General features: G+C 21.4%; 1 protein-coding gene across 1 annotated transcript in view; it reads left to right on the top strand.

Moving 5' to 3' along the window:
* The window catches only part of LOC149963463 (protein O-mannosyl-transferase Tmtc3-like), a 146670-nt gene that overhangs the window by 73885 nt on the left and 57872 nt on the right, over positions 1-14913 (top strand). The window contains exons 2-3 of the mRNA XM_090180503.1: positions 2005-2345; positions 13530-13666. Coding sequence (XP_090036629.1) covers positions 2085-2345; positions 13530-13666 — 398 coding nt within the window. The 5' untranslated portion in view covers positions 2005-2084. The remainder of the gene's footprint in view (positions 1-2004; positions 2346-13529; positions 13667-14913) is intronic.

Below are 14913 nucleotides of genomic sequence, written 5' to 3'. Positions count from 1 at the left end.
AATTTTAATAATAGTACTATTGTTTTAAAACCATGCACCAAGGAAATTAAATTAAAATTTACGATTGAAAAGTAGCTTTGAATGTTCAGAAGTGATAAGAAATTAATGTAATTGTCAGTTTTTTCTATTATTTACAATCCATTTTTTCGGGTCTCACACTATTGAAATTTCTTAGGGCAAATTTAAATAAAGCGGCATTTTTTCGAATCTAAAAGTAAAACTAAACATCTAGACTAATTTAAACTGATTAAAAATTTAACACTATTAATGTTTTGTAGTATGTTTACTGATATTAGACATTTTATATCGATAAAAACATTAAAAAGTAAAAAACTCTTAAAAAGTAATTTAGTATAATTTTTCATTTTCTGGAAATTTTTCCGAATTTTGTTTTTCCGGAAAATGAAAACTATCGATTTTGGTTGCCTTCGAAATCTAGATAGCTAGTGTATTAACAGACGTTATTAGCGTTTGGCAGCCAGTAACGTAAGGGTTGAAGCGTATAAGAGGGTTAAGATAGAGGGTGTAGAAGCTATAAAAGGTCCATTTTTGAATTTTATTATATTCTACACTCCTCGGTGTTTAATACTGAGCAACTACGACACCCAGATTTCACAATTTTTATCTAATTTGAGGATAGCAAACGCTAGATCATATGTGCTTCTCCGGTAGCTACCGCCGCGTCACCTAGGTTTAAATAGTGCACATTCTCGGTTTAATAGTACACATTATTGGTGTAAATAGCACACATCCTTGGTATAAATATTACACATTCTCGGTTTAATAGTACACATTATTGGTGTAAATAGCACACATCCTTGGTATAAATATTACACATTCTTGGTGTAAATAGTACGTATTCTTGGTGTAAATAGTACGTATTCTTGGTGTAAATATTAAAATCAATTTTGGGAATAGTACACATTCTTGGTGTAAATATTACACATTTTTGGTGAAAATAGCACACGTTCTTGGTGAAAATAGTACACGTTCTTGGTGTAAATAGTATACGTTCTTGGTGTAAATAGTACACGTTCTTGGTGTAAATAGTATACGTTCTTGGTGTAAATAGTACACGTTCTTACACGTTCTTAGTGTAAATAGTTCACATTTTTGGTGAAAATAGTACACGTTCTTACACGTTCTTGGTGTAAATAGTACACATTTTTGGTGAAAATAGTACACGTTCTTGGTGTAAATAGTATACGTTCTTGGTGTAAATAGTACACGTTCTTGGTGTAAATAGTATACGTTCTTGGTGTAAATAGTACACGTTCTTACACGTTCTTAGTGTAAATAGTTCACATTTTTGGTGAAACTAGTACACGTTCTTACACGTTCTTGGTGTAAATAGTACACATTTTTGGTGAAAATAGTACACGTTCTTGGTGTAAATAGCACACGTCCTTGGTATAAATATTACACATTCTTGGTGTAAATAGTACGTATTCTTGGTGTAAATATTAAAATCAATTTTGGGAATAGTACACATTCTTGGTGTAAATATTACACATTTTTGGTGAAAATAGTACACGTTCTTGGTGAAAATAGTACACGTTCTTGGTGTAAATAGTATACATTCTTGGTGTAAATAGTACACGTTCTTACACGTTCTTAATTGTAAATAGTTCACATTTTTGGTGAAAATAGTACACGTTCTTACACGTTCTTGGTGTAAATAGTACACATTCTTGGTGAAAATAATACACGTTGTTGGTGTAAATAGTACACGTTCTTGGTGTAAATAGTACACGTTCTTGGTATAAATAGTACATTTCAGAAAGCTAGGGATAACGTATAAACATTTACTGGAATCTAGCTGATTATAGCATTTATAAATTTTTATGCGTAAAAGCCGCCATTGGTAATTAAATAAATATAAATTAAACAAATAGTGCTATTTGAGAGGCTGACTCTTAACTCTTAATCTAATTTGACCATAGCAGACTCATAAAATTTGAGAAATGATTATTAAAAATATTTTTTGTTCTGTTATTTTCGCAGGAGTTCGAGGAACCCTGGGTAATCGAGGACACGATGTCGGATTCCCTTCTCAAGTTATAATAAACCGAACGCCATTTGGAATGCAGACCAAAGAAGAATTACCATCGTGTTCGGAATCGGGTGGCGCGAAACCCAAATTCCGCTTCCTGCAGCAGCCCTCTCTGTCGACCATTCACTCGGCTTCCGTGGCCACCTCCGCCGTCGTCTGCTACTACAACGCCCTCAATTGCGGGCTGGTCTTCGACGACGTGGCGGCCATTAAAGAGAACAGGGACATTCGGCCCAGATCGCCAGTGGCCAATCTGTTCCTGCACGACTTCTGGGGAACGCCAATCCACAAGGTAAGCGAACAGGGCCACGGATTCAGACCTTGTGGGGCCCTAGCCAGGGTGACCAATTTCACCATTTTTTCTATATTTTCCTATAATTAAATATTATTTTGGATTTCGCGCGTTTTTTTCGAATTTCCCGCCAGCGCTTAATGTCATACTAAATCCCTTTGATAAAATACAAACCACTTCTCCAAAGAACTGCGCTGAACTGAATTAGGAAAATCGTTCATCTGCTTATTAAACTGACTTCACTAGTTTGGTGTAGGCTATAGAACGGTTTATATATTTACACAGGTTAGACTACTTCGGCTCAGAGATGGACGCTTATGAGCTGCTCCAGCGTTTAGAGAATTTGAAAAATTCTACTTCACGCCTACAGCGCCGGCTTGTGTAAAGTTTCTGAACTGTAATCAACAATTGTTAAAATAATATTTATATTTAAAAATGGAGCGCCACCTATATTTTAAATTTAAATGTATCGTAGATAATTAATAAATTTTTAAATACGTATTATCAAATTTTAAATACGGTAGCTCATTAGTGTTTTATAATTAAAATTTATAAAAATTTAATTTATAATAAATTAATTAGTACTGTTTATATACTTTAGAGGGCAAAAAGTTAATTTATAATAAATTAATTAGTACTGTTTAAATACATTAGAGGGCGTACCAGTAGCGTAGTAGAAAACAGGGTTGCTTGTCAGAAGAACTTCAGAGGCTCAAAACGCTAGCACGTATGAAGGTACAAGTAGTCTAACCTGTGTAAATATATAAACCGTTCCTATATTATCCAAGAAAATACTATTATATTTTTCTATAAATCGACTGTCGAATTTCCTATATTCCTATAAATGTTTTGGGTTTTTTATAGTGGTCACCCTGCTTTGGCCCAAGATCATTTTGGTGCCCCTTTTCCCGAAATTTATAATTGACAAATAGATGGAAAATACAATTTCAATGTAGACTTTGCGGATATTTTAGTGACGTTAATAAATGATTGCTTTAAATGATATCGAGAAATGTGGACTCATTTAGTAAAATTACTCCCGAAAAAAATAGTTTTTTGTGAAAAGAAAATTATAAAAGTTTTGTAATAGTTGGCCTATTGGGTAATCCGGCCCTGTAAGCAAACACCTCCGCGCCCGATAGCAAATACACCTATTCCTTCTGCCGATTATTTTGAAAAATATTTTGAAACATAAATAGCAAAATCTGTACCGTGGACTAAAAGTCGATATGACTTCATACATAAAGTCTCGCTCTCGCCGTCGGTCAAGAAATGTTGTTATTTCTGTGGCTCTCCCCTCGTAGGCGGATGAATACTATTTCCCCGCCATAGGTTGAAGCCGACTTTCGCATTGGCATACGACCTTAAAGGGGTTCCGCCGTGATTAAAAAGAGTTCAATGAATTTCCGTCGCAAAATTCGCGATATTTTTAAAATTTGTTTTCTGAAATGGATTTTTATTTCGATAATTCAGTTGTATTTATTATGTAAATAATTAATAGTTCAATTTGTATTTAATAATAACAATTTGATCTCGTAATTCAATATTGCGCCAAGCCTTGACTGAACTGACTTTTCAGTTGCGCTTTTTACACTGTGTCGATTGTAGTTTTAATACATTTGCTAACTGGACTGCATTTTAAATTTTCAAATTCATATTTAAATTTACTAAAACTTAATTAAACTCACGCCCAACGGTTACAACCTCCCAATTTTCGCTATAATAATTAATAACACCGGGATCCGGTTGACCTTCTGACTGTACTACCTTACTTTAAAAATGACGTGGTTTAGCGATTCGAGTTCTTATTGGATAATAAAAAAGACGCGTTGCCTGCTATTATTTATGCTTAAGAAATATCATGACCAGCATAGTTAAAGGTACGAAATCAAGCGAGAGTGAAACTTTTTGTATGAAGTCATTTTCACTTTTGGAGTTTTGGTGACTTTGGCGATTGGCGAAAGGGTGAAATTGAGGAATGGTTTAGTTCAAAGAAAGTCCGCCTATGGTGCTGCCATCTAACGCTAAAGGTACTAGCTTCACGGTCCCGGTGCAATTCGAGACGGTTCTGACACTTAGTTTACCGCACGCCACTGTGCTTGGCATTTAAATTTAGTTTAAAAATAATTAATATTAGCATATGTAACTCATAAGTATGCCCTAAAATCATTTTCTTTAATGAAACCTTTTTGACGGGATATTACGTAAATTACGTCACTTCCAGCTCCGTGACGGAAACGCGTCATCAGATTTATTGATGGAAACAGAAGTTATAGAAGAATTCCACTCTCGTTTCTAACTTTCACCTAGGTGCAACAAACACAACACCCCACACAAGGAGAACGCAACCCGTCAAAAGTCGTTAATTTTCTCGCGTACAATTTTCATTGGTTAGACGCTTTAGCGCCTGCTGCCGTCGGAAGGGGGAAATTCGGAAATTGTCTTCCCCCCGCCCGTAAAACGTTCATCGTAAAGGCTCGTGACGCTCGTCCAATGAAATTCGTACACAACCCTTCGTTAGCGTGTTTAAAGGCTAGCTGCGTTCTCCTTGAGTTTGTTGCTCCTAGCTTTCACAATCTATAGGTTAGCTCTTGCCTCGGGATCACGTGATTTATATTCCATTGTGACCTATTTTCAATAACGCAAGGATTATTAGAATTTAAGCATTTTTGGGTTCCCTTATTAGGTCCCATTGCAATATTTTCCATGGAAATGTTACACAGAGGCATACTTATGATAAATTATGTTACATATGATATAAGTAATGATATTTTTAATCAATTTAAATTTAATATTGAGGAAAATAGTAAACGTTTAATAGAAATAATAACCCGATAAATTCGCGTTAGTAAACGTTTAATAGAAATAAAATCACGATTTCGCGTAACTAGTAAACGTTTGATATAAATAAAATCACGATAATATCGCGTAACTAGTAAACGTTTGATATAAATAAAATCACGATAATATCGCGAATATCGTGATTTTTACAATTTTAATACTTATTGTTGTTATTTAACTTTTAGAAATAATAACAGTAATAGAAACGTTTCAAAAACACTTGCCTTCACTATTAATTAATATAAATAGTGAAAATTTATAAATTAATTAGTATTAGTTAATATTAATTAATCAACATTAGTTAATGTTAACTAATAAACTATTAATATTTATTAATTAATTAATATTAATAGTGAAAATTTATAAATTAATTAGTATTAGTTAATATTAATTAATCAACATTAGTTAATGTTAACTAATAAACTATTAATACTTATTAATTAATTAATATTAATAGTGAAAATTAATAAATTAATTAGTATTAGTTAATATTAATTAATCAACATTAGTTAATGTTAACTAATAAACTATTAATACTTATTAATTAATTAATATTAATAGTGAAAATTTATAAATTAATTAGTATTAGTTAATATTAATTAATCAACATTAGTTAATTTTAACTAATAAACTATTAATACTTATTAATTAATTAATATTAATAGTGAAAATTTATAAATTAATTAGTATTAGTTAATATTAATTAATCAACATTAGTTAATGTTAACTAATAAACTATTAATACTTATTAATTAATTAATATTAATAGTGAAAATTTATAAATTAATTAGTATTAGTTAATATTAATTAATCAACATTAGTTAATGTTAACTAATAAACTATTAATACTTATTAATTAATTAATATTAATAGTGAAAATTTATAAATTAATTAGTATTAGTTAATATTAATTAATCAACATTAGTTAATGTTAACTAATAAACTATTAATACTTATTAATTAATTAATATTAATAGTGAAAATTTATAAATTAATTAGTATTAGTTAATATTAATTAATCAACATTAGTTAATGTTAACTAATAAACTATTAATACTTATTAATTAATTAATATTAATAGTGAAAATTTATAAATTAATTAGTATTAGTTAATATTAATTAATCAACATTAGTTAATGTTAACTAATAAACTATTAATACTTATTAATTAATTAATATTAATAGTGAAAATTTATAAATTAATTAGTATTAGTTAATATTAATTAATCAACATTAGTTAATGTTAACTAATAAACTATTAATACTTATTAATTAATTAATATTAATAGTGAAAATTTATAAATTAATTAGTATTAGTTAATATTAATTAATCAACATTAGTTAATGTTAACTAATAAACTATTAATACTTATTAATTAATTAATATTAATAGTGAAAATTTATAAATTAATTAGTATTAGTTAATATTAATTAATCAACATTAGTTAATGTTAACTAATAAACTATTAATACTTATTAATTAATTAATATTAATAGTGAAAATTTATAAATTAATTAGTATTAGTTAATATTAATTAATCAACATTAGTTAATGTTAACTAATAAACTATTAATACTTATTAATTAATTAATATTAATAGTGAAAATTTATAAATTAATTAGTATTAGTTAATATTAATTAATCAACATTAGTTAATGTTAACTAATAAACTATTAATACTTATTAATTAATTAATATTAATAGTGAAAATTTATAAATTAATTAGTATTAGTTAATATTAATTAATCAACATTAGTTAATGTTAACTAATAAACTATTAATACTTATTAATTAATTAATATTAATAGTGAAAATTTATAAATTAATTAGTATTAGTTAATATTAATTAATCAACATTAGTTAATGTTAACTAATAAACTATTAATACTTATTAATTAATTAATATTAATAGTGAAAATTTATAAATTAATTAGTATTAGTTAATATTAATTAATCAACATTAGTTAATGTTAACTAATAAACTATTAATACTTATTAATTAATTAATATTAATAGTGAAAATTTATAAATTAATTAGTATTAGTTAATATTAATTAATCAACATTAGTTAATGTTAACTAATAAACTATTAATACTTATTAATTAATTAATATTAATAGTGAAAATTTATAAATTAATTAGTATTAGTTAATATTAATTAATCAACATTAGTTAATGTTAACTAATAAACTATTAATACTTATTAATTAATTAATATTAATAGTGAAAATTTATAAATTAATTAGTATTAGTTAATATTAATTAATCAACATTAGTTAATGTTAACTAATAAACTATTAATACTTATTAATTAATTAATATTAATAGTGAAAATTTATAAATTAATTAGTATTAGTTAATATTAATTAATCAACATTAGTTAATGTTAACTAATAAACTATTAATACTTATTAATTAATTAATATTAATAGTGAAAATTTATAAATTAATTAGTATTAGTTAATATTAATTAATCAACATTAGTTAATGTTAACTAATAAACTATTAATACTTATTAATTAATTAATATTAATAGTGAAAATTTATAAATTAATTAGTATTAGTTAATATTAATTAATCAACATTAGTTAATGTTAACTAATAAACTATTAATACTTATTAATTAATTAATATTAATAGTGAAAATTTATAAATTAATTAGTATTAGTTAATATTAATTAATCAACATTAGTTAATGTTAACTAATAAACTATTAATACTTATTAATTAATTAATATTAATAGTGAAAATTTATAAATTAATTAGTATTAGTTAATATTAATTAATCAACATTAGTTAATGTTAACTAATAAACTATTAATACTTATTAATTAATTAATATTAATAGTGAAAATTTATAAATTAATTAGTATTAGTTAATATTAATTAATCAACATTAGTTAATGTTAACTAATAAACTATTAATACTTATTAATTAATTAATATTAATAGTGAAAATTTATAAATTAATTAGTATTAGTTAATATTAATTAATCAACATTAGTTAATGTTAACTAATAAACTATTAATACTTATTAATTAATTAATATTAATAGTGAAAATTTATAAATTAATTAGTATTAGTTAATATTAATTAATCAACATTAGTTAATGTTAACTAATAAACTATTAATACTTATTAATTAATTAATATTAATAGTGAAAATTTATAAATTAATTAGTATTAGTTAATATTAATTAATCAACATTAGTTAATGTTAACTAATAAACTATTAATACTTATTAATTAATTAATATTAATAGTGAAAATTTATAAATTAATTAGTATTAGTTAATATTAATTAATCAACATTAGTTAATGTTAACTAATAAACTATTAATACTTATTAATTAATTAATATTAATAGTGAAAATTTATAAATTAATTAGTATTAGTTAATATTAATTAATCAACATTAGTTAATGTTAACTAATAAACTATTAATACTTATTAATTAATTAATATTAATAGTGAAAATTTATAAATTAATTAGTATTAGTTAATATTAATTAATCAACATTAGTTAATGTTAACTAATAAACTATTAATACTTATTAATTAATTAATATTAATAGTGAAAATTTATAAATTAATTAGTATTAGTTAATATTAATTAATCAACATTAGTTAATGTTAACTAATAAACTATTAATACTTATTAATTAATTAATATTAATAGTGAAAATTTATAAATTAATTAGTATTAGTTAATATTAATTAATCAACATTAGTTAATGTTAACTAATAAACTATTAATACTTATTAATTAATTAATATTAATAGTGAAAATTTATAAATTAATTAGTATTAGTTAATATTAATTAATCAACATTAGTTAATGTTAACTAATAAACTATTAATACTTATTAATTAATTAATATTAATAGTGAAAATTTATAAATTAATTAGTATTAGTTAATATTAATTAATCAACATTAGTTAATGTTAACTAATAAACTATTAATACTTATTAATTAATTAATATTAATAGTGAAAATTTATAAATTAATTAGTATTAGTTAATATTAATTAATCAACATTAGTTAATGTTAACTAATAAACTATTAATACTTATTAATTAATTAATATTAATAGTGAAAATTTATAAATTAATTAGTATTAGTTAATATTAATTAATCAACATTAGTTAATGTTAACTAATAAACTATTAATACTTATTAATTAATTAATATTAATAGTGAAAATTTATAAATTAATTAGTATTAGTTAATATTAATTAATCAACATTAGTTAATGTTAACTAATAAACTATTAATACTTATTAATTAATTAATATTAATAGTGAAAATTTATAAATTAATTAGTATTAGTTAATATTAATTAATCAACATTAGTTAATGTTAACTAATAAACTATTAATACTTATTAATTAATTAATATTAATAGTGAAAATTTATAAATTAATTAGTATTAGTTAATATTAATTAATCAACATTAGTTAATGTTAACTAATAAACTATTAATACTTATTAATTAATTAATATTAATAGTGAAAATTTATAAATTAATTAGTATTAGTTAATATTAATTAATCAACATTAGTTAATGTTAACTAATAAACTATTAATACTTATTAATTAATTAATATTAATAGTGAAAATTTATAAATTAATTAGTATTAGTTAATATTAATTAATCAACATTAGTTAATGTTAACTAATAAACTATTAATACTTATTAATTAATTAATATTAATAGTGAAAATTTATAAATTAATTAGTATTAGTTAATATTAATTAATCAACATTAGTTAATGTTAACTAATAAACTATTAATACTTATTAATTAATTAATATTAATAGTGAAAATTTATAAATTAATTAGTATTAGTTAATATTAATTAATCAACATTAGTTAATGTTAACTAATAAACTATTAATACTTATTAATTAATTAATATTAATAGTGAAAATTTATAAATTAATTAGTATTAGTTAATATTAATTAATCAACATTAGTTAATGTTAACTAATAAACTATTAATACTTATTAATTAATTAATATTAATAGTGAAAATTTATAAATTAATTAGTATTAGTTAATATTAATTAATCAACATTAGTTAATGTTAACTAATAAACTATTAATACTTATTAATTAATTAATATTAATAGTGAAAATTTATAAATTAATTAGTATTAGTTAATATTAATTAATCAACATTAGTTAATGTTAACTAATAAACTATTAATACTTATTAATTAATTAATATTAATAGTGAAAATTTATAAATTAATTAGTATTAGTTAATATTAATTAATCAACATTAGTTAATGTTAACTAATAAACTATTAATACTTATTAATTAATTAATATTAATAGTGAAAATTTATAAATTAATTAGTATTAGTTAATATTAATTAATCAACATTAGTTAATGTTAACTAATAAACTATTAATACTTATTAATTAATTAATATTAATAGTGAAAATTTATAAATTAATTAGTATTAGTTAATATTAATTAATCAACATTAGTTAATGTTAACTAATAAACTATTAATACTTATTAATTAATTAATATTAATAGTGAAAATTTATAAATTAATTAGTATTAGTTAATATTAATTAATCAACATTAGTTAATGTTAACTAATAAACTATTAATACTTATTAATTAATTAATATTAATAGTGAAAATTTATAAATTAATTAGTATTAGTTAATATTAATTAATCAACATTAGTTAATGTTAACTAATAAACTATTAATACTTATTAATTAATTAATATTAATAGTGAAAATTTATAAATTAATTAGTATTAGTTAATATTAATTAATCAACATTAGTTAATGTTAACTAATAAACTATTAATACTTATTAATTAATTAATATTAATAGTGAAAATTTATAAATTAATTAGTATTAGTTAATATTAATTAATCAACATTAGTTAATGTTAACTAATAAACTATTAATACTTATTAATTAATTAATATTAATAGTGAAAATTTATAAATTAATTAGTATTAGTTAATATTAATTAATCAACATTAGTTAATGTTAACTAATAAACTATTAATACTTATTAATTAATTAATATTAATAGTGAAAATTTATAAATTAATTAGTATTAGTTAATATTAATTAATCAACATTAGTTAATGTTAACTAATAAACTATTAATACTTATTAATTAATTAATATTAATAGTGAAAATTTATAAATTAATTAGTATTAGTTAATATTAATTAATCAACATTAGTTAATGTTAACTAATAAACTATTAATACTTATTAATTAATTAATATTAATAGTGAAAATTTATAAATTAATTAGTATTAGTTAATATTAATTAATCAACATTAGTTAATGTTAACTAATAAACTATTAATACTTATTAATTAATTAATATTAATAGTGAAAATTTATAAATTAATTAGTATTAGTTAATATTAATTAATCAACATTAGTTAATGTTAACTAATAAACTATTAATACTTATTAATTAATTAATATTAATAGTGAAAATTTATAAATTAATTAGTATTAGTTAATATTAATTAATCAACATTAGTTAATGTTAACTAATAAACTATTAATACTTATTAATTAATTAATATTAATAGTGAAAATTTATAAATTAATTAGTATTAGTTAATATTAATTAATCAACATTAGTTAATGTTAACTAATAAACTATTAATACTTATTAATTAATTAATATTAATAGTGAAAATTTATAAATTAATTAGTATTAGTTAATATTAATTAATCAACATTAGTTAATGTTAACTAATAAACTATTAATACTTATTAATTAATTAATATTAATAGTGAAAATTTATAAATTAATTAGTATTAGTTAATATTAATTAATCAACATTAGTTAATGTTAACTAATAAACTATTAATACTTATTAATTAATTAATATTAATAGTGAAAATTTATAAATTAATTAGTATTAGTTAATATTAATTAATCAACATTAGTTAATGTTAACTAATAAACTATTAATACTTATTAATTAATTAATATTAATAGTGAAAATTTATAAATTAATTAGTATTAGTTAATATTAATTAATCAACATTAGTTAATGTTAACTAATAAACTATTAATACTTATTAATTAATTAATATTAATAGTGAAAATTTATAAATTAATTAGTATTAGTTAATATTAATTAATCAACATTAGTTAATGTTAACTAATAAACTATTAATACTTATTAATTAATTAATATTAATAGTGAAAATTTATAAATTAATTAGTATTAGTTAATATTAATTAATCAACATTAGTTAATGTTAACTAATAAACTATTAATACTTATTAATTAATTAATATTAATAGTGAAAATTTATAAATTAATTAGTATTAGTTAATATTAATTAATCAACATTAGTTAATGTTAACTAATAAACTATTAATACTTATTAATTAATTAATATTAATAGTGAAAATTTATAAATTAATTAGTATTAGTTAATATTAATTAATCAACATTAGTTAATGTTAACTAATAAACTATTAATACTTATTAATTAATTAATATTAATAGTGAAAATTTATAAATTAATTAGTATTAGTTAATATTAATTAATCAACATTAGTTAATGTTAACTAATAAACTATTAATACTTATTAATTAATTAATATTAATAGTGAAAATTTATAAATTAATTAGTATTAGTTAATATTAATTAATCAACATTAGTTAATGTTAACTAATAAACTATTAATACTTATTAATTAATTAATATTAATAGTGAAAATTTATAAATTAATTAGTATTAGTTAATATTAATTAATCAACATTAGTTAATGTTAACTAATAAACTATTAATACTTATTAATTAATTAATATTAATAGTGAAAATTTATAAATTAATTAGTATTAGTTAATATTAATTAATCAACATTAGTTAATGTTAACTAATAAACTATTAATACTTATTAATTAATTAATATTAATAGTGAAAATTTATAAATTAATTAGTATTAGTTAATATTAATTAATCAACATTAGTTAATGTTAACTAATAAACTATTAATACTTATTAATTAATTAATATTAATAGTGAAAATTTATAAATTAATTAGTATTAGTTAATATTAATTAATCAACATTAGTTAATGTTAACTAATAAACTATTAATACTTATTAATTAATTAATATTAATATTTATGATAGAAGACTGCTGTCAGTAATCCCAGTAGAATGTACCTAACTATATAAAGCCAAAACAACGTAATTCGTGTTACGTGGTTTTCGCTTCGAGGTTTCGAGCCTCTGCACTAATGAAAGCTAGCGCATTAAGGACGTACGTTAGAGTGTAACTATATATATTCCGTTCCTTATTAATGGCACCCAGGAAGAGAGTCACAAGTCTTATCGTCCCTTGTGCACGCTGACGTTCCGCCTCAACTTCGCAGTTCACGGACTGGACCCCTTCGGCTATCATTTGGTAAACGTCTTACTACACAGCCTTATCAGCGTTCTTTTCTATAGGTAAGACCAAAGATCTTATTCATCATGTTAATGTTTTCCTAGAAACCTTTCGTTAGAGTGTGAAAACGAAATAAAACAATACACGAATTAATCAGACAACTATTTTGTCTTAAATTAATGAGTTTAAAGGGAGTATGGAGTTCTATATTTAAGGTTAATCTCCTAATTTCCTAAATGTGTTTAAATGGAGTATAAATTTCTATATTTATAGTCAATCTCCTAATTTCATAAATGTGCTTAAGGGGAGTATAAAGTCCCGTATTTTTAGTCAATTTCCTAATTTCGTAAATGTGTTTAAAGGGAGGATAAAATTCTATAATTGGGGTCAATCTCCTAATTTCATTAATGTGTTTAAAGGGAGGATAAAATTATATTATTATGGTTAATCTTCTAATTTCTCAAGTGCGTTTAAATGGACGATAGAATTCTATATTTAGGGTCCGTCTCCTAATTTCGTAAATGTGTTTAAAGTTTTATATTTTGGATCAATCTCCTAATTTCATTAATGTGTTTAAAGGGAGTATAGAATTATATATTTTGAGTCTATCTCCTAATTTCATTGATGTATTTAAAGGGAGTATAGAATTCTTCATTTAGGGTCAATTTCCTAATTCCATAAGTGTGTTTAAAGGGATGATAAAATTCTATAATTTGGGTTAATTTCCTAATTTCATAAGTGTGTTTAACGGGAGGATATAATTCTATATTTAGGGTTAATCTCCTAATTTCATAACTGTGTTTAACGGGAGGATATAATTCTATATTTAGGGTTAATCTCCTAATTTCATAAATGTGTTTAAAGGGATGATAAAATTCTATAATTAGGGTTAATCTCCTAATTTCATAACTGTGTTTAACGGGAGGATATAATTCTATATTTAGGGTTAATCTCCTAATTTCATAAATGGGTTTAACGGGAGGATATAATTCTATATTTAGGGTCAATCTCCTAATTTCATAAATGTGTTTAAAATCTTATATTTTGGGTCAATCTCCTAATTTCACATTTCATCCACCATATTTTACCTAAACCAAAAATTGTCTGTTATAAACCCATACACTAATTAACGAGATAACTCATAAAATAACTGATTTGATGAATTTTAAATTTGTTTAAAGGGAGTACAAAGTTCCATATTTATGGTCAATATCCTAATTTTACATTTCTAACCGACGTTAATGGTAACCAGCGCTAGTTACCTTAAAAGAAGTCGCAACACGTTTCAGTATTGGGTTTGAAATAGTTT

This window comes from Leiobunum rupestre, chromosome 1 (assembly GCF_980474605.1).
Source record: "Leiobunum rupestre chromosome 1, qqLeiRupe1.1.hap1, whole genome shotgun sequence".
Classification (NCBI taxonomy): domain Eukaryota; kingdom Metazoa; phylum Arthropoda; class Arachnida; order Opiliones; family Sclerosomatidae; genus Leiobunum; species Leiobunum rupestre.
The sequence above is the reverse complement of the archived record's forward strand: the minus strand, read 5'-3'. Positions and strand labels throughout refer to the sequence as shown.